Genomic DNA, 25,928 nt, shown 5'->3' with positions numbered 1-25,928 from the left:
TAGGCTGTCTTCTCTGGCCTCAGTGGAAGAGGATGTAGCTAGTCCTGCAGTGGCTCGAAGTGCCAGGGTGGGTTGGTACCCAGGGGGGACCTCCACATTCTCAGAGGTGAAGGGGAGGTGGTATGGGAGGACAGGTCTGTAAGAGGAGAGGCCTGTTGCAATTGGGATGTAAAGTGGATAAGTAAATTAATGGAAAAAAATGAGAGAAACAAATTAAAACAAATGTTACTCTGTTTTTCATTTCATTATTCAACTAAGTTAGCTAACACCCTAAATGTGTGCCAGTTGCTAAGAAAGTCCCAGGATCAAGTATAATACTTCTTAACCATCCCACAGAAAGCACCAATGTTTCTTGATCTTATACAGGGATTTTCCAAAGAGGAGAAAGGAGCCTTTTATCCAATTACCCTTATGGGAATTCACTAAAAATCATTAGAAAGTTTTTGATTATTAAAAGCTTCACAAAGTGCAAATATCCTTTAGTAAGCACAAGCATAAGCCAGAAACACTTAAGAATTGTAATTATTCTATTACCAACCTCTGGATTCTACTTCCTCTGTGTATATTTTCACATGTGACATCAGGACCTTGAAGAATAATTTGTTTCTAATCCAGAGCAAAGATTGGTGAATTGAAAAGGCACAAATAAGGATAGTTTTTTACATTTTATTTTACAAATGAGGTTGGCCCATTTTCAGTCTTGAAAGTGCTGAAGACTTAAAATTCATAAATTATAAGTCCATAAATAGTTAAGGACTGTAGAATCAGAATCACCTTTTACAAATGATAAAACAAAAGTTCAGGGTTACATGGTTTGACCAAAGCCTCTCTTTAGATATTAATAGTGTAATAGGGTTTGCACTGGAGTCTGGGCCTTCATTCTTAGACACCATATTAGTACTTTTGTGTAACTGTGACCAAAATACATAATTTACAGAAATTACATGAGTCAGGAAAGAATCATTCTGGTTCATGGTTTCAGAATATTTCAACCCATCTTAGTAGGGGATGTATGCTGGAGCATCTTAATTCATGGAAACGGACACAGTGTATGAAGAAGTAGAGAATATGTCTGAACTGGAGGCCTCACAAATAATTTTTAAAGCCCATCCTTAGTTACTTGCCTCTAGCTAAATCCTCTCTTTCTAAAAGTTCCATGGCTTACTACAGCTAGAAAACAACTATTCAATACATTAACCTGTTGGGGTTATTTCCGATTCAAACAATATCAGGAACAGAGGAAAATTTAAGATCATCAGCTTCAGATACCACTCTCAGGATGAGTAGCCCTACTTAGATGAAGGTAAATGGTGATAATGGGAGATGTAGCTAACAGTCAACACAGACTGTACTGACAAGATGTAACAGGGTGATGATATGTTCTACATGTAAATAAGATGGCACTGGTGTAGATCAATAACTGGTAATTCAAGAACTAAAGAAAAGAGCTGGAGATGGAAATATAGATGGTATGACTTGACAGTATTTATTGAGTGATACTCACATTACAAGTAAACTATAAGAAGATAGAGCCAGAAAGCCAATGCACACAAAATGACAATACTACAAAGAGTAAAATTTAGATGCACAGAACCTATATGCTGTTAAGATGGACCTAAATAGAGAGCACTGTTTTCTCCTCTACTACCTCAAGTGAATCCACATTATTGTCACTAAGATAATTTAAAGTTAAGAATTTTGGGAAAGTCCTTAAATACACTTGTATCCAATAAGGAATATTATAGCAAAGAAAATTAGGATTTTGATACACTTATAAAAATGTTCAGAAAGAAAATTAGGATTTTGATACACTTATAAAAAATTTTAAGGGCTGGAGAGATGGCTCAGCAGTTAAGAGCACCGACTGCTCTTCCAAAGGTCCTGAGTTCAAATCCCAGCAACCACATGGTGGCTCACAACCATCCGCAATGAGATCTGACGTCCTTTTCTGGTGTGTCTGAAGACAGCTACAGTATACTTAGATATAACAATAAATAAATCTTTGAAAAAAAATTTTTAAACCAGATGTAAAATAAGACTTAAAAAGTGCTATAAACCTAAAATTTAACTAGATTTTTTTTTGTAGAAAGTATAATTTTCATTATTCTTTAATTATAAATAGTTTCATTATGAAATTTCCATATATATCATTGTACTTTGATGAATATTTCCATTCTATTACCCTCCTTTGTTTCCTTTCTCCCCACTTCTGGTCCACTTTCTCCCCTCCCATAGTTCCCGTTCTTTCATGCCACATGTATAGATTTGATCTAATTTCAAAATGTGGTATTTGTCTTCTTGAGTCTGGCTTATTTTCTTTAACAAAACAATCTCCAGTACCATCTGTTCTCCTCAAAATAAAACAACTACATTCTTTTTTTTTTTCTTAATACACAAACCATTATGCCCCAAACTAAAGACCAACTGTCAAACTGGGTAGTTTTATTTTCCTTTACAACTTAATAACTACTTCTTGATGACTGCACATGGGGTAAGACTTCTCGGTAGTTCAGAAAGATCCCAGTGACGGTGTTTTCCTGACAGTGTATAGTCTTCAGTATTGAGTGCAATGACTTGTATGAATGATGACACTGTCAGACCAGCAAGACCGCATTTATGCACCCATCATTCTCAGGATTGTTGGTAACTTGGGCATAATTTCCCCAAATAACCTTGCCTCCTTGTGGCACAAGGCCCAATTTGCTCACATTCACTTCCATAACTGTACCTTTGGTGATCACACCCAGGGTTGTATATAATGGGGATGATGGATTCTTTTTCACACAGAGAATAGGCAGGTAAAAGGTAGTTTTCAGCTCAGGGTGTGTGACATGGGCTTTTTTGAAACGTAGACCCATTGGCCTAATGAACCTTTCCTATTTACGTGGTTTTCTTGTGAAGCCATCATCAACAAAGCAGACTTTAGTAACCATTCTCTTCCATACCTTCTTTTTTCTTTTTCCTGTTTGAATAACTTTCAATACTTCTGTTTCTCCTTGGGCACGAACTTTGGGTAGAGGGACCTCCCATTTTCCTGCCTTTTCTTTTCCTTTCTGCTTAATCATGTTGGAAAGTACTTTTGCTCTCCACTGCCCATCTCTGTCCAGCAGATAGGCGGGGACTGCTCCCTGTGGAGTCTTCTCATCATCCTCCCACTTGGTGTTTCTCTTTTCATGCTTCTTAATAGTCTTTTTTCATTTGTATTTTCTCAGCATGGCGCTGTTTATGGTAGAGCTTAGCCTTCAGGCCAATTTTTTTTTTTGCCTTCTTTGAACATTCATGAGCCTCCCGACTTTCTCTTTCTCTTTTTCTCATGGTAGTTCAAACGATATCCATATATTCATTTTGTGGTATGATAACAGCTGCGAAGCAGTAGTCTGCGACCTCCCAGGTCTCAAAAAATTCTTAATTTCTGGGTGTCACTGGTCCATGAGCCTGCCTTGTTCAGTCAACTATATTCTTTATGAATGAATAAACTGTTATGAGTGTATAATAAGTGCAATAAGTATGAAAATAATAAGAGGACCAGGGTTAGAGAGGGGGATCACCAGAGAGAGTAAGGGCTGAATACATGTTATTTGAAGGAAGATGGGTAAAATAGGGAAGGCTTTAATTGAGGCTAAGGACAGAAAATCAATATAGAGGGAGAAGGAGGGTAAAATAATGCTAAGGATGTCTGGAGTAGCCATAAAGAATTAATATTTATTTATATAAAATTATACATATACATGTAATTTATGTGAATACATAAACAGATACAGTTTAAATTCCATGTGGACCAACAATTCATTTCCCAAGACTATTTGCTAAAATCCTCAATACCAGACAGAAGAAACTGCTTTTCACATAGGAGTTCAGTATCATAGACATTGGTCACAGGAGTTCAAGAGACTCAAAACAGTGCAGGCTATTCCTCTTATTCTTGGTTACCAGAGGTTAAAGGTAAGTTCTTATTTCTGGAGATGTCTTGTACTTCAGACACAGACCCAGAGGACCCAAGATAGATCTGACTTGGATGCCTCATCTCTGAGAACTAGCTTTCACACTACTGGATTATGCTGTGTAAACTTCTAAGGGAGAAAAATCAATCAATAATCTTATCAATATACATATGGTATGAGCAATGACAACTAGAAGAGCAAGATGTTCCTAAAAATGCAGCAGTAGCACTTATATCTTGGTAGTAATAATCAGTTCTCTAACTGAATTTAAGGCAAACTCAACAGGAAGGAAATCATTCCTAGAACTGGAAACCCAACCAACTACCCAGGACTAGTGAGGTCATAGATCTTAAAGAAGAAACTACCATAACCAGAATAATTTATAACCATATTCTCAATAATTATCTTTATAGCCAAAGATAAATGCATCTCTTATACCCTTCCCCCATCAAAGAAATTTCTCTGCAACAGGAGACCATTACAGAAAACAACCTGTTAAAATGCAGAGAACAAGTGATTGTGTTTGACAGAATTGATACATCTACAATATAACTCCTGCACCTAAAGCTCAAGGAGATTCATGGAAGAGGGGGCAGAAAGATTGTAGAGTCAGAAGACCAGGAAATCTGATGTGAGATTGTGCTTCTTTAAAATGACAGAGATATTTCATCCATGATAGCTCAACAATATAGCTGTTTAAATGAGACTTGAACAAGTACAATACCAACAGATAGGTTAGCATGGAAAGGGGAAATTTCATGGGGTCCCACAAAGAACTACAGGTAACTAATATGTAGTGTTTATAAATACTAAATGACTGAATAGATTATATTTATATATTTAGGCTCTCTCTCTCTCTCTCTCTCTCTCTCTCTCTCTCTCTCTCTCTCTCTCTCTCTCTGTATGTGTGTGAAAATAACAGAAAAAAGAAGCCATAATTTCAGAAAGGGGTTGATAGTGGAGCACAAGGGAAAGATGGGGGAGAATAGGGAAGGGGGAAATGAAAAATTGAGCAATAATAATTAAAATACCCATTGTATATATACCACATTTTATTTGTTTTTCAGTTAATGAGCCTCTAGATTGGTTCCATTTCTTAGCTACTGTGAATTGTGAGGCAGAATGTGCAAGTTCTGTGATATGTTGACATCAGGTGTATATGCATGAGTAGTATAACTGGATCAGATGTTAGTTCTACTTATAGACTTTTTTTTAGGAACATGATACTAAGATACATGCCTACATCAGTTTATATTCCTATCATTAGTGTCTAAGAGATATTTGCTAGCATTTGTTATTGGTATTTTTGAAGTTAGCTATCCTAATTGAGATAAGATAGAAATTCCATGTAGCTTTGATGAATATTTTTGATGATTAAGGATATTAAGTTTCTTTTCTTATGTTTATTGACCATTTGTACTTGTTTTGAGAATTGTATATTCAGTTCATTTCATCCACACTTTCTGAGTAGGAATATAGAGTCATAGTTAACTTGGGTAAATGTTTAAGTAAATTGTGAAATATGATTAGTAAGATCTTATATGACTATTAAAATTTATATATATAAATATTTTAGAAAGTTAAGACAAATAAAAAGGTATACATATGCTGCAGAAGCAATTTAAAAACAAGAAAATAATAAAAGGTTAAATATTATTAAAATAATAGAAAATGTATTTTGTATTTTGATACTGTATTATTTTGAGTAGATTGGCTTATGACCTAATTTTATATTAAAATAATGGATATTTAAACATAAGTGAAATCTTTAGCCAAAGTTAGAATATAAAGTTTATAATGTTTATAATATAAAGTTTAGACGGTTGGTAAAAAGAGTAAAATACATCTTTATCATATCATAATATCTGTAGGAACAATTGATAATTCATGAGTGGGAAACAGAAAAATGTACAGTAAAATTATGTAGCTGTCTTATCAAAAGTGAATGAATGACTATTTTATAGTGGCTCATTTATTAATGTATATAATAAAATATGTAAAGGATCATTTGACTAGGATCATTTGACTAGGCCAACAATAATTAATTTAAACTCTAATTTAAAAACTCTAATGTGTGCCACAGATGGACCTCACTTGGGTCTCCGATCTGTGTGGAATGGGTCTCTTGGTTACAGGCAAGGGAGGATTTGGTGGCGAATGAATGACAGACAGTTCACATGAGAGAGAGAGAGGGGGAGAGAGAGAGAGAGAGAGAGAGAGAGAGAGAGAGAGAGAGAGAGAGAAACAATGTATTGATTAAAATGAGCATCACATCTTTAATACAGAACAAACAAGAAAAGCAGGGGCAGGATACATCCGCAGATACAATGACACAAAACAAAGGATTGAATACAACAAAAGACCAGGGGGTGGGACCAAGCAGCTTGAGGAGGAAGCCAGGTGCAAGGCTACTGGATAATTAAACCCCACTATCAGGGGTCCCCAGTAAATCCTCCATTATGCTATTCCTTTGGGTCTAGCAGAAAAACCTGTTTTGGGGGGTTCTGCTAATGCAATACTACAACCCCCCTATTTCCTAGGCCTTGGTAAGCTTTGCCCTGAGCTTGGCTCTGTTCTTTGTGATCTTTGCTATAAGTGAATTAGAATGTTAATGAATAGGAAACCTTTTCACTGAATTCCAAGCTCCTGGCTTTAAGGAATTGTTTTTTAGGACTTTGGAACACTAGTGGAAACTTCACCTATGGTAAAAAATTTAAAGGCATTAATAATACTGAAAGAGAGCATACACCATACTAACATGTGGATAGGGTTCATGTATATAGATTATTGGAAATGCCAGGACTCTAGGAGGCTGAGTCTCCTTGAGACTCTTTTTCCTCAGGACTTGTCCAGGTTTTTAGACCTGATGTGAGTCACTACCAGAGTGGGCGTGGCAAATGTGAGAAAGCTATAAAACTATAAGCTCTAGAATATGATTTTTGTGTGAGATAACTGGCAACTTCCAAAACGGATATTGCTAGTAATCACAGGGACAGACATTTAAGTGCATTCTCTGTTTTCTGAACCAATGATTCCCTCATTTTCAGGAGGCATTGTCAATAACAAGCACTGAGGCAGAACTTTGAGGCTTTCTTGATCCACCACAAAGTCCCCATGAAGTTTGGACATGACTAAAGACTGTTATTATTATTATTTTTTTAATGCATCGCTTAGCCACAGACATTTGATGTTCCAAATTTATTCACCCTTTCTTCATACTTCTCTCATTAACAAACTCTATTGTAATTTAGTTTTACACAGATATGTGTGGAAATAATCTCCAGGGAAGAAGATTCCAGAAAATATTATTAGAAGAATAAGTAAATGAGTGAAGGAAAGAAACCAGTAATGTGTGTGTCACCATATTAGTAATATCTGGATGCAACTGAAAGTCAGCCTCACTGAAGCACTCTGGGGGTGGTGAAGAATTCACGTGCAATGTGTCCCAACGGAGGGATAGGGACAGAGAGCAGACATGCTTTTCCATCAGCCACTTCCTTGGTGCATGACTAGCAGTTCTAACTTTTAGTAGTCTACACATTCTCCCATGGTTAGAAAAAACTCTATTAACAGTTTTATATTTGTACTCAGGAGAACCCACAGCTATAGCACCATCTGCCATAGCCCCTTTCATACAGAAAAAAGATAGTGCTTACGATAGTGCGACTTTCCTCTTTTTATGTGTATTAAAAAAAAAAAGAAGCCATCTTCTTGCTCAGGGCTTCATTTATCTTCTGGGTATCAAATATTTTAGCCTACATCTTACATTCTAGTATCTTCTCCAAATCCTAAGTCATATTTTTGACTTTCTGTGGCAAAAGTTCATTTAAATATCTCAAATGTCAACCTTCAAGATTTTAAAACTCTTCTCATTGTTACAGTAAAATATTCTCTCCACAAATATTTGTTAAGTATGATGTCAGGTATTGTCTACGTCTTGGGTATCAACCAATTAATAAACTAGAGTTGTCTTTAACACAGTATAAAATGTTAAGACAGTTACAGGAATATGGATAAATAAACAAGTGATTCTAAGCATTTTAGATCCAAACTGCAACAGGAAAGGAATTTCAGAAACTGGCAAACAATCAGTATTGGAGAAAAGGGAAGTAAGAAGCTGAAGAAACCTTATGTTTGAAATATATTTTCTTTATAAAAATTCTAAGTATAAAAAATTACAATAAAGAAGAATCATCTATCCAATACCAAATTCAACAATGTTTTGCCTCTGTGTTTCAAATTTTCTTTTCTTTTCAAAATAACAGGAAATTCAGACTGTTTAATGTAATTTCTTTCCTCTTTTTTTTTGGGGGGAGATTAATTTCATTTTGAAACTTGATATGTCTGCATGAAAGCTAAGTCCGGAAATATTCTTATTGCTTTAGAGGCAAAAATAAATAAATCTCTAAATGAAAGTGGTTTAATCAATTCACCGTTATGTAAGATTTAATCAAACATAATGTCTTCAGAATATCTCATTTCCTTCTGATTATAATGAAAAAAATATGTTACACTTAATTTTTACATACACAGAGACAAACAGACACATGTATATAGTCTGAAATACTTTAAAGTATATTTAATACTTTGCGTGTTTTGTATTTTTACCAAAATTGGATGCAAAACAAATATTGTTTTGCATATTTGTAGCCATATATGTCACATCATACATGTATCCTATAATTTTTCATGTTTGCTCCAGTGTGTTTTAGAGCAAGATATATATATATATATATATATATATATATATATATATATATATATATCTTTAATGTACTCATTTTCACTGATGAGTGTTACAAAAATTTGTACAGGTATAGCTATCATACCAGAGTTTCCTCTAAATACAAATTTAGAGTTGAGAGAGTTGGGTGAATACATAAATACATTTTTGACTATTACAATCATTAACATGCCAGTTTGTTAATAATACAAAATAATGAGTTTTGTTTTGACATTTTCACACATAAATGTGTAGTATGTTGATCATCTTTACCATCTTAAAATATTTGTTACATAAAAACAAGTAGAGCAATACTTGCAAAAATTGGGATAAAACAATGGGAATTAAGAGAGTTATTCTATCTCAACAGCAAAGCAGTATGACTTTCACTGCTTTTCTGAACTTCCCATCCTGTCAATTAGATAAAATCTGTCTCTTGAAATGGATTGGGTTATGACAGAGATGACTTGCACCATCTCCTGCCATTCTACAAGGTGCTTTCCAGAAAGAATGGGGTTTCCACAATGCTGAAATCTGCAGGGAACTGGAGCATATATGGAATACTTCAGAAGCTGGAACCTTCTGTTAATGTTTAGTATCACATAATACACTAAAAGGAGACTTGCCTATTCCACCCAGCTATGAGAATAGTCTCTAAGTCACATTATGTGTTCAATATAGTTATTGAATGGACAAAATAACAAATTGATACAATGTAAAGATATTACTACCCTTCTTGTATGTGACTTGTCAGAATATCAATCCTATCAGGGCCAAAACCTATGAGTAATGGCAGTTAAAACCGCAACAGAGGTGAGTAGCAGATGGTGGAATGGTATACCAGCTCTCTTGAAGAATCAGCATTTAAACTTCACAGAGTCCTTTTGACTCTCAAAAAAACCAAGAATGAGTATGATATATAAAATCTTTTGGGGAAGATTTTCTGTGTGGGAGTGAACACTGTCTTCAAAGAAACTGCAGTTTGGAAGCTGGCAGCTTCACTCTCTACACTTGGAGAAACAAATGCCACAGAGATGTTATCTGTTCATTTCCTCCAAATTACAACTTAAATGCTGGGTGATGACTCAACATTGAACAACACTTTACATTCTAAAAATATAAATACAGGGCTGAAGAGATGGCTCAGTGGTTAAGAGCACCGACTACTCTTCTGAAGGTCCTGAGTTCAAATCCCAGCAATCATATGATGGCTCACAACCATCTGTAATGAGATCTGATGCCCTCTTCTGGTGCATCTGAAGACAGCTACAGTGTACTTAAATATAATAATAAATAAATCTTGAAAAAAGAAAGAAAGAAAAGAAAAAATGTAAATACAAAGAGTACTGAAACTAGAAAGGGAGGTGAAAAGAAGCCATGTAAAAAGCTGTTCTATTGTAGAGAAGCTTAGTGCATGTTCAATCTGACTTTTGATTCAATTGAAGCTTCTGTATTTTTTTCAAACAGACTTTAGTAAGGAGAAATAAGAAAATCATGGCAAACTTTGATGACAGCGACTGAACTTGTAACAATTGTAGGGATGCTGACCTGAAAGAAAGGAATGTGAAAAACTAGGGTGGTTAAAAATTAATGTGTTAGAAGAGAGAAATAAAAAATAGTATATAACAGTTAGTTATGCTATACAGTAGTGTCTCTGTGTGGTTATGCAGTTTTGCTTGGCGGGAAAATAAAAGAAGAAACAGAAAGACAGTGGAAGACAGGCTTCCCAGCACAGGGCAAAATGTCCATCAATCAATCTTCAGGATGGCTGCTAAGCTTTCAGACCCACCAGTCCAACTGGCACTGGTGTTATACAACAAGTGATCTTTAGTAAAAACTGTATGCCTAATCATTTTAATCAAGTATACATTTTACACCTTACCTTAATTTTTTTATAAGACTTGGATGAACAGCACGATGGAGAATTATTACCTTGAACATTGTTATCAGAAAACATCCACAAGGTTAAAAAAATGACTAGTAATAGAATAAGAAGTATGGTTAGACACAGAGGTTCACTAACATTCTCACATCACTTAACTTTGATGTATAAGCCACTTCTAAAATTTCTGAAAGAATATTCTATAATTTGACTTGTTATGTAGTAAAAGGAGAACTTGAAATGGCTATTAACTTCTACATAGTTATGTTTTAGCCAACAAGAACATGTAAGTTTACAGAATGATGTTGTCTATATTCCATATCTGCTTAACCACTGTTTTTACATGTCCTTTTCCTATAACAACAGTAATTTAAAATAAAATAGAACTTTTGTAAATGTGTTTCATCAGACTAAGTCCTTACTGTTTTATGTTTTAAGTTATAGATCATTAATGAACTTTTACCTTTTTATCTGTATTTTGCATTTGTAAATTTTAGATATTTATTACTCCATACCATATATATATATATATATATATATATATATATATATATATACATATATATATATATCACAAATGTATGTTAAAATATTATAATCTCACACAGTATTGCATGCCCAAAGATTTGGAAAAAATTAAATAGGTCTTAAAAACGGTTCATAAAATATTTTATTAAGTTTATTGTTACTGTATTTTTTATTGCTTTTGAGTTACAGAAAAATAGTTATTTTGATCTTTAAGTTCTATAAACTAAAAGGAGAATGCTAACTTGGGGCTCTTACAGGAATGTTAAAATTTTTAATAAGTTTAACTATTTTTAATAGCGATTATCACGCCTGTAATGGAAAAGAATTTTCATGGATAATTATACTTTTTTTTTGTTACCAGTTGTTAATTTATAGCTTTTAAAATAAGAACAAAATAAATTTATAGAGGTCACTGCACAGGGTAATAAATTACAATAATAGAAACACTACCTACAATCTTCAACAGCTCTTAAAATTTCAATTAAAAATTAGTTCACTTGTTTTATCTCTAATATTGAGAAACAACCTCTGTAACTTCTCATTTTAATTTTTATTTTAAGGAGTAACTAATTTTTGTTTTATATGTATGAGTGTTTGCTTGCATGTATATATGCACATTGTGACCCTGTCTGGTGTTCATGGAGGCCAGAACAGAATGTCAGATTCCCTAGAACTGGAGGTATAGAAAAAGTGAGCTACTATATGGGTGCTGGAAACCAAATCCTGGTCTTCTGCTGTTTAATCATCTTTCCAGCCCATCTTTAATTTTTTATAGTATACAAACTGAACCCCAACATGCAAAAATATTTTTGCTTCCAATTAGAAGCAAATTGCCTTTTCCAAATCCTGTTTCATTCATTTCTGTAATAGTAGATAAACAGATGACAGGTAGATAGATATTTCAAAAATAATATGTTTAATATGTCTCTTTCTTTAGACATTATTTAAATTCAGTAAAATACCTTTTTTGTTGTGATTCTTTTTTCCTTTAATTTCTATTTATTTATTCATTTATTTACACACAAAAGCTGCCCCTCCTGGTTTCCCCATCACAGAGACCCTCCCTCATTCCCCTCCCCTTCTTTTCTGAGAGAGCAGCCCCCGCTTCCCCAGATATCTCCCCACTCTAACACATCAAGTCTCTGCCAGATTAAGTGCATCCTATCCCACTGAGGCCAGACAAAGCAGCCCTGTTGGAGAACATATACCACAGTCAGGCTACAGCTTTAGGGAGACCCTCTGCTCCAGTTGGTAGGGCCCAACATGGAGACTGAGCTGCACATCTGCTGCACCTATACTGGGGGCCTCATTCCATCCCATGCGTGTTCTTTTGTTGGTGAATGAGTTTTTGAGACTCCCAGAGGTCCAGGTTAGCTGACTGTTTGTCCTCCTGTGGGGTTCCCATCCCCTTCAGAGCCTTTAATCCTTCCCCCAACTGTTCCATAAGAGACCCCAACCTCTTCCAATATTTGGTCAGTGGGATATATTATGGGTATTCTGTGATTTATGTCTAATATCCACTTATCAGTGAGTACATACCATGCACGTCCTTTGGGTCTTTTTTAAAAACTTATTTTCTATCTACATTTTCATTTCTAATTTAGAGACTTTTGAAAAAATAAATCATTGCTTGGAATTTCACTGTCACCCATAATTTAGATTATTAACATTCTATTCATGTGAATTCTAGGTTGAGGAGAAGAATGAAGGATTTCTGCATGTGTGAGGAGGATGATGAGACATGACTAACCAGCATCTTCTAGAAGCCAATGATCTCTGTTTAGACAAAAAGTTGGATAAGTATCAAGTCAAAGAAACAAAGAGCAACGAAGAAAGAATATTGAAATCTAGAGCATGGTGACATCCTCTCTCACTACTTACTAGCCCCCAACTACTCTTCTGGATTATGGTCAGGAGGCAACCATGGGTGCCATAATGGTACCAATTTCCATCCATGAAGCACCAAGAGTTATTTGATTGGGTATTCTGCATACCAGGAACACTGAGTGACCAATACCTTGTTTTTAGTATCCTATAAATAAAATATCTGAAATAGGTTAAATATGGTCAAATAGGATGTAAAAATCTATAAGTTTTGCAGGAAGTTTGCTCCAAATGACAGAACAATATCCTTAGTTTTGACCTCAAAGTAATAAAAGCAGAAATAATCATGGAATTCCTGTAGTGTTAGGGGCCAGAAAGCCTCTATAAATGGCTTTGCCCCATTTTCTCTAGATCACCACTGCTATTATCACCACGAGCAACACCTTCTTGTGTTAAAGCTTCAGTGTTCATTAGAGTGTGTTCATGTACAGTTTAGGTAGAACTATTCTGATATAGGGTAGGAGATGAGGTTCAGTCGTTAAGAGCACTTGCTGCTCTGCCAGAATGGTCAAGTTCACTTCTCACATTTTCTGATGTACAACTATCTTTAACTAAAGCTATAGGTCCCAGTCCTCTTTTCAGGCCTCCATGGGCACACACACACAGCATAAACTCACATGCATACATAAAAATAAAAATTAAAATTAAAGAAAATAAATATTCTGTAGTAGTTTTCTTAGAAGGTGTTGGTTTCAGTATCTACCCACTCTCATACTGAGATAGGCTGAGAGGAGTAATCTTAACCATGGTCTAGACCCTGATTAGTCTCATCTAATACTACATTAATTTTATTTTTCAAAAAGGAAAGAATGTTCTTTCTCATGAAATGAATGAACTTCTTTCACTCTTAAGTGATCAACATTCTGTACACCAAATGACAGCATGGAAATCCCCTAAAATAAGCAGTTCCTCTTTGTTCTTTAAACTGAGCAGAATACTTTTATAAGAAGTCTCTATAAGTTTATTTCTATTTGTGTACATACAACTTTTGTGTTGTATGCAGTATAACCACATTACAAGTCATAGGCTTAGACTGTAAATTGGGAATATGACATTGCACTGGTGACTTTCAAAATATCGTATTGGGGAAAATTAGTATTGAAGAAACTGGCTTGTTTATCTTAAAGTAATTTGTGGGATGTTGGCCAAGCAGTGTGCCCACCATCCCAATCTGTGTTCTTGGCAATATGTAGGCAGTTCAAGCCCTTAAAAAATGAGCATTAGTTTTCTTTAAGGGTATGATCACACTCCAGGGAATGGTCACATACGCAAGAGTATTTGGGTGGTATGAATTGTTCTGGAAGAAACTTTTGGGTTCTTTTTTAAGGACCATGGAGTTAAGTGGGTAGGGATGTGGAGATGAACCATGGAAGAGCTGAGGTGAACCATGGAAGGGGTAGATATAATCAAAATATATTGAATGAAATTCTCAATGAATTAGCAAAATATTATTTTTTAAAAGAAAGTGAAAGTAGAAAGATGTTGCATGCAGGATTTTTTCATAGAGTGCCTATTTCTGTTTACCCCAGATAGGGTAACAGCAGACCAGAAAATTATTCCATCAAGTGTAGCTTCATGAACAATGCACTTAATTGGGGTTACTTGTAGCAATTTACAGAAGCATGAGCAACTTACAGGCAGCTACACTGTAACGAATGTGCTATAAAATGTATTTATAAATTGTTGTGTGCTGCTTGTGCTTGTTGATAGCAGACTCTGGGCATTAGAAGAGCTCCCTTTCCCCAGATTGTAGTATGCTGATTTCAAGTGTCCTCCAAAATTCCCTGTCTAGCTGCCCATATCTGTGACAGGGAGGAAGGAAAATAGCAAACATCCAAGGTATTAAAATCACTATGTCCTTTAGAGCAGCTGCAGGGTAAACCATATGATGTCTGTGCTCATTTGTATTGACATAGCCATTCATCCTTGTCTGGTGCTCTTCATTGAGCCATCATTCACCAATTATGGACATGGCCAGAATTCCATACAGTACTTTGACTGGTTTGGTTTTTGGTTCCATTAATTCAAGGAGGCTCAACAGCTTGAAAAGACATTGATTCCAGAGCAATCTGCATGGCATTGGTGGCAGAACTTGTGAACACCAAACTACATTTCTATAAATACGAATGCCATTTTCAGAGTTTGATTTATGCTCTAGCACATAAACAGGCTGGGCTGAAGGCCTTAAGTCTGGTCCAAAACTGGATATGCTGTTTTAACTTTTACTGAAGTTGAATCTACATGGATTCTGTCTGTTGACATGCCTCATATACTGTTAATGTTCTAGTGGTACATCCAAGCTTTTATATCTTTCCATGACTATAAACAATATTCTATAGGAGTTGTTTACTCAGTTTCTCTATTTCAGTTCTTGCAGGAGCCCTATGAGCTTCTATTAACTTCCAGCATAAATTTGGCATCAAAATTATTTGAGGCACACAGATTAGCCTGTCCTATGAGTATCTTAGCTTGCTCAAAAGCCTCTTGAGATTTACTTGTATCCCATGTGGAACTTCTTTTTACCAAGTCATAAAAGGGATGAACATTTTAAGCAAGATGGCTATGACAATGCAGCAGTCCCCCTAGTAACTCCAAAAATACCTGTAGTAGTTTTTCATTCACAGACACAAGTTGATACAAAATTTTATCAATAAGCCTGACAGGTATTGTGCACATCTTACCTAACTACCATAGTCTAAAGAATTTCACAGTTGTGCCTGACCCTCACACCTTGTATGGCCTGGCTTCCTACCCTTACTTCTGTAGGTGCATTTGTGTATCTTCAAGATATTTTTCTAAATCTTGGAGACTCTCAAAGGATGTCATTGCATAAACTATATAATTAAGCCTTTTATACGGGTTTGCAGTATAATAAGACATGTCCCAAGCTACAAATCACATAACACACACATAACAAACTCCAAAGATGAAATTGAGGAAGGAAAACAGCTATTTATTCCAAGTCTTGGGATGTAGTAACTAAAGGAATATTTTAAAAAATGCTAACATTGTCCAATGTAGCATGGACATGTCCCAGTGTATGTGTGTGTGTGTGTGTGTGTGTGTGTGTGTGTGAAACAAGCAGCATTTGGTACTAGGATGAATAACAGGTATACTTCATTTAGCTCTCTACAATCAATGCTCATTTTCTATGAGTCATTTCTTTTATTTACCGCCCCCACAAGGCTTTTAAAATGTCAAAACAAATAATCTCTACCTTTTCTAATTAGTTGATGATTTCTGTAACTTTTTATCATATTCCCAATTAACCTGTGTTATCTATTATTTTCCTCCCTTTGGGCACTAAAGACACCCAACCACACATGAGTACCTTAAAATTCTTATCCCTAGGAGAAGCTCTCCAACCATGGTATGCAAGAAGTGTATTATCAGTTCATTCATCTCCAGAATATTTTCTGGCAAGAGAAAAATGACCACAGTATACTCCCAGAAGAGATAATACTCCACCCTTGGGACAAACTAAGTCCTTTTTACCTTTATTATTCTATCTCCATATCAATCAATTGTTACTCATTGTTCAAAATCATAAATTAATGTACACACAGTCTATGTATCCACTAAAGTACAAGTATTTCACACATTTATAGAAGTCCTGAAAGTGCCTTGTCTAGCCCTATTAGCCCTTGGCTAGTTCTTTAGGGGAATGTATAAGGAGGTTCTCAATCTTAACCTCAGCAGAAAGTGTAGAAGGAAATTCTCATGCCTCTTTTACCCTTTTATTGAACTATTATTCAGACCTTATAGTCTTCTGAAGGTTCAAAAGCATCAAATTCAGCTTTCTATCAATGTTCTTTCCTCTAGGAACTCTACCTTGACCTACTTTTGCCACTTGTTTTATAGGGACTAAGATAGATCTCACCATGTGCCTTGCTTTTCTTTATCCCCTCCTGAGAGGTTTAGCACCTTACAAACCCAATTTTTATACTACTTGTGTTGACTTTTCCTAGGAAGTCATAAACAAATACTATTCATTATATATAGGGTGCCAATGCTATATCCGTGAAAGATTCCACATAGGTTTAGCTTGATGAACCAATGAGTTTAAATGGGATTCCTGACAGGAACATAGGCACACTACACTATAGTTGCTACTGAAGAAATTAAATCTTCCTCTTTAGCAAATGTTTACCACTTACATATTCTCACAGAGAAGTGGAACTTTGTATGCCTATGAACCTCCTATGCATTACTGCAGCTGTTCTGATATTTAAAAAGCAACAGTCATGTAATCATGTCATGTCTAGAGGACAGAATTCTACAACAGAATGGGTATTTACACAACCTTTTAAGGGAATTTGTCATTAGCTAACAAAACTATATGAATGTTTTCCATTTGACTAAGCAATTTCCTTTATGAAAATTTTATTTGAATATATACATCCAACAACAGAAAAATAAAAGTAAAAAGAATCTGTTTTCTAATCTTGCCTGTTAGTCTATGCTTCTTGATTGAGGATTAGAGACTGATAATATCAAGAGTTTTTATTGAACAACCTAACATGTTCATATAAGAAAATGGCTGAATAAATCATAGCTCACCCATTCAATGAAGTGCCATGCATCAATAAAGGGAGTAAGGCATATCTTTTACTCTATATGCTGCAAACTCTAATATATTTGTTAAGTTAAATAAATAAATAAATAAATAAATAAATAAAAAGTAAAGGAGCACCTATGTATAGCATGCTTTCTTTTATGTGTGAAAAAGAAAGAACACAAATATGTGTCTACTCATTGGGGAAAAAAGATGACAGATAAATAAGAAAATACTGAATATAACAAACAGAAGAGGCATTTTTCTAATCATACATTTTCATACAGTTCTGATATTTAAAACTATGTTTTTTCCTAAGTAAAAATGACAAAATATAAGCTAAAATGTAATACAAAGAGAAATAAGTCAGTCTAAATGATTAATACCATCACACTGGAGGAAAATACTACACAGTTTAAGCTACAAACAAATGCCATGATAATTTTAGCAACCTATATTTTCTCTGTATAGAGTAAATAAGTAAATATACTGTAGAACTAAGTAACTTGCCTTTGGAGAACAGAGTTACAAATATAGATATAAGATAAGGTAGGGAAATTGATGGTAATAGACTGAAATTGGAAGGCACAGTATGAATCAATGGCAGATTTTTAAAAAGGAAAAGGTTTACATAGACACAGGACTACTTTTTATCCTTCATGCATACTTGTTCTTGTTGTGTCTGCTGAGAAAGTAAAGAAGCAATGGTGTTCCACTAGTCATGAATGTAGTGTTCAGAGTTTTGATTCTAACCATCATGAGAAAAGCAAAATGAAAATGTGCACCTTTATAAGATGAAAGAGAAGAAGAAGGAGGAGAAGGAGAAGAAGGAGAGGGGTTGGGGAAGTAGATAGGAGGAGGAGGAAGAACCATCATTTCTTAGAGAAAGAATGAATTCCAATGATGGGTCTAGAAATCTGAGTCTAGGGCTTTTTGTTTTACCTGAACACAAGGAAGTACTCAAAAATTTATAGGAACTGGATCAAAAAAGGGAACAGGAAATACTTTGAGATCTTCTACAGGGCATGTCAGGAACAATTTGGAAATTAAAATGAATAACTTCAGTAACAGATCATGTCTCATTGAATAAATAAGTTCAAATTGATATAGACACGATTTCATACAGAAAAATGAATGAATAAATGAATAGAAGAGAAAGCTTTTCTTTGTAGTGGAATTCCAATTAATAAATATAAAAGTAATGGTTGAATGCCTTTTGGGAGTCATAAATGTACTAATAGAGTAAGACAAAATAATTTTTTTCACAGAAAAAAAATAGGTGAATTCCTCTTACTAGTTTAATAACATTCTCATTATGCTGAATATATATATATATATATATATATATATATATATATATTCACCATAATGATATATATATCATTCACCAGCAATTACAGTGAAATCAAAGAGAAAAGAATTAGCAGTTCTGATTGAGTAGCTGATCATTAAAATATCTATATAACAAGACTATGAACATTCTCAGCAAAGTGCTCTATGTAGCACTTACTGAGGTAGAGGACTTTTTTTCCTTAGAAGGCTTCCCTATTATTGTAGAACTACTAGATTCTTGGCTTGCCAAGAGGTGACAGGAAATAAGATTGGCACATGTCATTAAGAATCCCTAGCTAGCTGGGTGTGGTGGCGCACACCTTTAATCCCAGCACTCGGGAGGCAGAGGCAGGCAGATTTCTGAGTTCGAGGCCAGCCTGGTCTACAAAGTGAGTTCCAGGAACCCTAGCTATAGAGAAAGCAGGAAACTAACCATTTAGGAGTGGTCTCTTCTTCCTCAGCACAGTCAAATGCTGTCTGACTCCATTCATTACCCTGAAATTAACCTAAAGGCCATGGCTAGCCATGGTCATGACAACCACTTAAAACTACTCGCTAGTTCTAAATATTGTCTCCTTTCTTTTGTGCTATGACTGACTCACATCCAAACATCCCAGCCATCCCTTTTCCATTGCCTTAAGTGGTGGCCTTTGATTTTAAGCTTGTCACCTGTCACCTTGAGGGCTCCTTTCTTTTTCATATATATAATGTATATATATATATATTTTTTTTTCTTTATTTACATTTCAAATGCTATCCCCTTTCCTAGTTTCCTCTCTGAAAATCCCCTATCCCCTCTCTCCTCCCGCTGCTCCCCAACCCACCTACTCCTGTTTCCTGGCCCTGACATTCCCCTATATTGGGGCATAGAATCTTCTCAAGACCAAGGGCCTCTCCTCCCATTGATGGCCAACTAGGCCATCCTCTGTTATATATTCAGCTAGAAACACAAGTCCCACCTTGTGTTTTCTTTGATTGGTGGTTTAGTCCCTGAGAGCTCTGCGGGTACTGGTTAGTTCATATTGTTCCTCCTATAGGGCTGCAGACCCCTTCAGCTCCTTGGGTACTTTCACTAGTTTCTTTATTGGGGACCCTGTGCTTCATCCAATGTATCACAGTGAGCATCCACTTCTGTATTTGTCAGGCACTGGCAGAGCCTCTCAGGAGACAGCTATATCAGGTTCCTGTCAGCCAGTTCTTGTTGGCATCTGCAATAGTGTCTGGGTTTGGTGGTTGTATATGGGATGAATATCCAGGTGGGGCAGTCTGTGGATGGTCATTCCTTTAGTCTCTACTCCAAACTTTGTCTCTGAAAATCCTTCCATGGGTATTTTTTCTCCTTCTAAGAAGGATCGAAGTATACACACTTTGGTCTTCCTTCTTGAGTCTCATGTGTTTTACAAATTGTATCTTGGGTTTTCTGAGTTTCTAGGCTAATATCTACTTATCAATGAGTGTATATCATGTGTGTTCTTTTGTGATTGGGTTACCTCACTCAGGATGATATCCTCCAGATCCATTCATTTGCCAAAATTTCATAAATTCATTGTTTTTAATAGCTGAGTAGTACTCTATTGTGTAAATGTACCACATTTTCTGTATCCATTCCTCTAAGACAAAAATGATTAATGAGCCAGAGCTATATAGAGAAACCCTGTCTCGAAAAAACAAACAAACAAAAAAATGATTAATGATCTAAAATTTGATTTTTAAATGAGGTACTTACAAAGTTGTGAAATATTCCTCCCCAAAGTATTTGTTAATAATAAGGTAACTTTAATAATATGATAATAACAACTTGTTAATATGTTAATAAATAACATTTGTTAAAGGTAATAATAATTACTAATAAAATAAAAATAAATAATAGTAATTTTACACTACAGAAACTTGACAGAAACCTGCTTATGTAATAAAAATGACTACTTCCAATAAAAAGGACCAACAGGCAACATGTACCTCCAGATAAGCACACAGCATCTATCCCATGATATCTCTACCTCAAAATATAAAATTTCAATCTAGTTGTGAAAAAATACATTAAACCAAACTGAGTGATGCTGGTAACCAGCCTCCATGATGGTGCCCCTTCATCTCTGACTCCCAGTATTCCCATTCATGCATAGTGTCTCTCTGGCACTGAGAAGAGTTCATATTTGTTATCAATAGATTCTTCTCAAAATATTATGACTGCTTGGGATTATGGAAGACATTCTGGCTTATGTCTTTTTTGATCTAGAAGAAGTTAGTTGCCATGAGGTGAGAATTTTCAGTCCCTGCTACCCAGCAGCTCCACGGTGAAGAAATGAGGAATCCAGTCAACAGCGACTGAGCGTCTTCTGTGTGACTTTTCCTGTCCCAGTCAACTGGATGACTGTAGCGCAAGCTCTCATTTGGACCATGATATCAGGGGAGATGAAAAATTGCCAGTCTAGCTAAATTGCCTCAAAATTATGATAGTACAAACTGGAAGGTACTATTTAGTCTTACTTAAGCCACTACCAATCGTAGGGTAATTTGTTACTATACTATATAGTAGACAAATGATTTAAGAACCATTTTTGGAAAATACTATGTGTGGTTCAAAGATATCAAAAACTAACAACAAAAGAAACAACAAAATTCCAGGCCAAGAGGTTGAGAGGGCTCTGTCTGTAAAGCTACTTGTCAAGCAAGCATAGGGTTTGAATTCAGATTTCTAGAATCTAGGTAAAAAGCTGCACCCAATTTACCTGTAATCCTAGTGCAAGAGAGACTGACACAGGCAGATGGAACTTACTGACCATCCAGTTTAGATAACCTGCAAGTTTAAGGGTCAGAGAAAGGCTTTGCCTTGAATAAGAGGGTGGAAAGCTGGTGAGAAAGACATTGATATTAGCCTCTGGTCTCCACATATCTTCATGCACATGTGCAAACCACATAACACACACACACACACGCACACACACACCCCTCCTACTCCCAAAGATCTTTTTCAAATTAATGAAAGAGACATGAAAATCAAATATATAACCCTGAAGTGTGGATGGTTTTGTTATTCTTAAAATGCCGTAACAAAGATTATTGAGATATTCATCAAAACTTGAAGACAGTAAAAAATTATGAAAAACTACTCTACCAATATTAGTGTCTTGTAATTGATCATTTTGTTATAGTTATAGAGCATTGTCCTTATTTTTAGGAAATACACATTAAAATACTTAAAGAAGAGATAAATGTCTGTAATTTATTTTAAAAGTCAGAAATAACAATTACATAACACAATTGTATAGTCAAAATATATACTTTTATATATCTTTATAACTACAGAGAGATAACATTTCTAAAATATTAACATTTAGAAAACCCCTTTACAGATATGCAGAAATTTAAAATTTCACTATTTACACTAGAGTAAAAAGATTGCAATGCCAGGCAGTGTTATTTCTGAATTTCCACTTTAAGTAAATTAAGTTGTTTTCTCAAACTGAGAGTTGATTACATTAAGGGGGGTTTGAAAATGAATTAACTGGAACAAAACACCAAACAGGTTTAAAGAATACAATACTGTAAATTAGCATATCATACGAACGTGTAGATCAGTAGGCATGAGTATTATTTTGTGAAATTCTTGTTTCAGATGGGGGGGGGGGACGAGAAAGTTAACGTACTTGGCTGCTCAATCAACAAAAAATAGGAAAGCCAGGCGCGGAGCAGAACCCAGCCTGAACCAAAAGCAGACTTCCCGGGGACCTCCCCTCTCTGCCTCTCCGCCCCTAGTCACCTGCAGTTGTGCTCCACAAATCTTCAGTACCCAGCACCGCCCGCGCAGATCCGATGCTATTTAAGGGTCTGCTCCCCACTGCTTACCGCCAGCCGCAGGCAGCCAACCGCGTCCTCTTCCTTTCCTTGCTACAGGCTCAGCTCACAGAGCGCAACCTGCCATTGGACCGCTGCACGCATGGGAGCCTTGGGTTCGCTCTGGGTTTTCTTCACTCTCATCACTCCAGGAGTTCTTGGTGAGCTGGGCATGGGAGCTCAAATACGGGAATTCCACCAGGGCTGGGAAACCTTCTGTGCTTACACAAAGGCTAGAGGACAAACCAGGAATGTGGGGCCAATGCTGGATACTTGCCTGTCCCTGATACCTTTGGAGATCCCTCAGTCTCCTGATGCAGAACGTCCGCACCTCTTCTGGGAGATGGACTACCACCATTGAAGGCTGAGACACTTATGGTCGCTTTGGAATGTGACTGCTGCATTGCTGGGGGGTTCGCTTTCTTCTCCCTGGAGCCCAGCCTCTTGGGAATTCAGCAAGAGCTCACACAGTAGTGTCCCAGGCTGTGCTCAAGGATTACAGACCTGCATGTGTCTCTAGGCATGGAGTCCCTGCTTTGTTTTTAACAAGAGTAACACCTGATTCTCCAATATGGGTCTCAGATTTTTTTTTATCTTTGATAGTATGTTTAAAAACTATCTCCAGTTAGTTTTTAAAGTTAAACATGAATTAAAACTATGACTTCTGTAGTGGTGTGTGCTTCTGTAGGTTCTCCTTCAGTGTTCTCTGTAAATGGTGTGTGTGTGTGTGTGTGTGTGTGTGTGTGTGTGTGTGTGTGTTGTCGTTGTTGTTTCACAGATTGGCTTGCTTTTAAAGTCGTACCATTTGTTCTGTTAGTGAAGGGATCAGGTATATGACATTTACTGCAAAAACCTCAATGCTGAGTGAATTTTGGCAAGTCTCAGTATAACTTATTCTCATAGTGAATAAATTCATAGGTTACTTACAGTAAACCACAATGGCTGAGTGAATTTTGGCAAGTTGGTTAGAGTCCTGACCCTCAGTTTTTCATATATAAAATAAAGTCAGAAATGAGCTGTGCTACCATCCCATGGAAGTGAAAAATCAGGAGCTGCCAGAGAAATTAAGTCAATTGGCACTTGACTGTTGACACTAAGTGTAGCAGCTAGCAGCTAAGGATGGACCTGGTTGTTATAGGGTCTAAATATTATGCATTAGTTCTGCTACAATTTCTACTGGAAAATCAATTCTAGGGATGGTTGGACCTTATTTCATGTTCACTGATGAATGTTTTATGCTTAGTACAATACTTTGGTTAACATACATGACTCTCATTTTTAAAAAAATCATCCATCAGATAGCCAGGAAACCTAGTATTAAGGCATTTGATGATAATTCTCAATAATGATTTCCCTACTTCCTGCTTTCTGACCAACTTTTTAGATTTATTTTTATCCTACACATAAATCCTCCATCTACTTCTAAATGATTTCTAAATCATCTGTCTAAAGCCTTTTACATCTAAATAGTTAATCTCTCTCTGTCCTCCAGAAGAATTTTCAGTGTTAGTCACTACTCCAGTCTCCACTCCAGATGCTAGAAAGATGTCAAGAGAGAAAAGAGACTCTCCTGAAAATCCCTACCATGTGATAGTTTGTAGGCTAGCCTTTCTTTTTCTTTGAAAACTCATTAAATGTGTTTATTTGTTATCATGTGTGGGGGAGGTGTGTACATTCAATGGCATGTGTTTGGAGGTCAGAAGACAACTCATAGGAGTTAGTTCTCTCCTTTCACCATGTGGGTTTTGGGGATTAAACTCAATTGGTCATCAGGTTTGACAGCAGTGCCTTTAGCTGTAAAACATTTCACCTGCTCTCTTTCATTTTCTGATTGGAGGAGAAACCAATCTCTGGAAATTCTGTACTGTGGCCTGGAAGGTGGGCAGTTTCAATACAGTGTGAAGTCTCCTTACTAGAGATGAGACTTCTATTAACCCTCATGCACAAAGTGTGATTCTTGCTTCATTTTGGCATGGAAAGTCACATTGTAAAGTTTCCCCTTCTTCTGTAGTTTCCAGATCTTGTATCTCTCCTGGTCTGTATTGTTGAGTTTTATGAATTTAAATGTTTTTCCATATTGTGGAAGATAATTTTTGTCCTTATTCACAATTGATAATCACAGATTATTATCTGATTAGAATAACTGGTAGAAGTCTCATCCTGTTGTGAAGATATCTATTTTCACTGTTTTTAAGCCTTCATTTTTCTTAGAGTCTTTCTTGCTGTTTTTCACAGAGTATGTAGTTGGGGAAATTCGTGGGAATTAATGGAAGAAACTAAAGAATTACAAAAGAGGAATACAGTAATATCTGGCTCCTAATAGTGGTGACTCTCTTTCAATTCCCCAGTAGAAGCATGTGGCCTTGGGAGCTTGGTGAATGTCTTTGAGTCAGTAGGCAATCACTGTTTAGCTTTCACCTGTACCTGCCTCACAATTTAAAATTTGTTAATTTTCAGGTATATTTCTACTCTTGTAGGGTTTCACAAAATGTCATATTTTGTCTAGATTCCTCTGCTCTGAATAAGAGTGAACTTCTGGATCTCTGCAAATAAAGTTAAGGAGGTAATCTTCACTCCTATATAGAAAATTATTATTTTAGAGCCATACTCAAGTGTATGGATATTGCAATGGCCTTTATTTCTTTTTTTATTAGATATTTTCTTCATTTACATTTCAAATGATATCCCCAAAGTCCACTATACCCTCCCCCACCCTCCTCCCCAACCCACCCACTCCTGCTTCCTGGCCCGGGCATTCCCTTGTACTGGGGCATATGATCTTCACAAAACCAAGGGCCTCTCCTCCCATCGATGGCCGACTAGGCAATCCTCTGCTACATAATGCAACTAGAGACACAGCTATGGTGGTACTGGTTAGTTCATATTGTTGTTCCTCCTATAGGGTTGCAGACCCCTTTAGCTCCTTGGGTACTTCTCTAGCTCCTTCATTAGGGAACCTGTGTTCCATCCAATAGATGACTGTGAGCATCCACTTCTGTATTTGGCAATGGCCTTTATTTCATTGCTAATGACAAGTTCTTTTCTTTGATATATCAGAAAGCTTTTCTAGCTATTTTGGGTTTCTTTACTCTAGTTTGTTAAAATAAGAAAGCAAATATAATGAGAAGTAGAGTACTAGAGAGGTTGAGACAGAAGGACTCTAAGTTCAAGGTTATATAGTGAGACCTTATCTTATAAAGCCATAAATAATAAATAAACAAGTTCAATGATGAATGAATATGTTTT

General features: G+C 35.9%; 1 protein-coding gene and 1 pseudogene across 3 annotated transcripts in view; one reads left to right on the top strand and one right to left on the bottom strand.

Moving 5' to 3' along the window:
* Positions 1–2,594: 2,594 nt before the first annotated feature.
* Positions 2,595–3,337, bottom strand: LOC110322091 (annotated as a pseudogene).
* A 19,364-nt stretch (positions 3,338–22,701) lies between these two features.
* Cr2 (complement C3d receptor 2) overlaps positions 22,702–25,928 on the top strand; it is a 42,291-nt gene continuing 39,064 nt past the window's right edge. Inside the window, exon 1 of one of the 3 annotated variants that reach the window (XM_021197971.1) lies at positions 22,702–22,843. In XM_021197971.1, the coding sequence (XP_021053630.1) occupies positions 22,786–22,843 (58 nt within the window). In that variant the 5' untranslated portion in view covers positions 22,702–22,785. The remainder of the gene's footprint in view (positions 22,844–25,928) is intronic. The other 2 variants (XM_021197972.1, XM_029538758.1) reach the window with 2 other exon arrangements.

Source organism: Mus pahari, chromosome 5, assembly GCF_900095145.1.
Source record: "Mus pahari chromosome 5, PAHARI_EIJ_v1.1, whole genome shotgun sequence".
NCBI classification, from domain to species: Eukaryota; Metazoa; Chordata; class Mammalia; order Rodentia; family Muridae; genus Mus; species Mus pahari.
The sequence above is the reverse complement of the archived record's forward strand: the minus strand, read 5'-3'. Positions and strand labels throughout refer to the sequence as shown.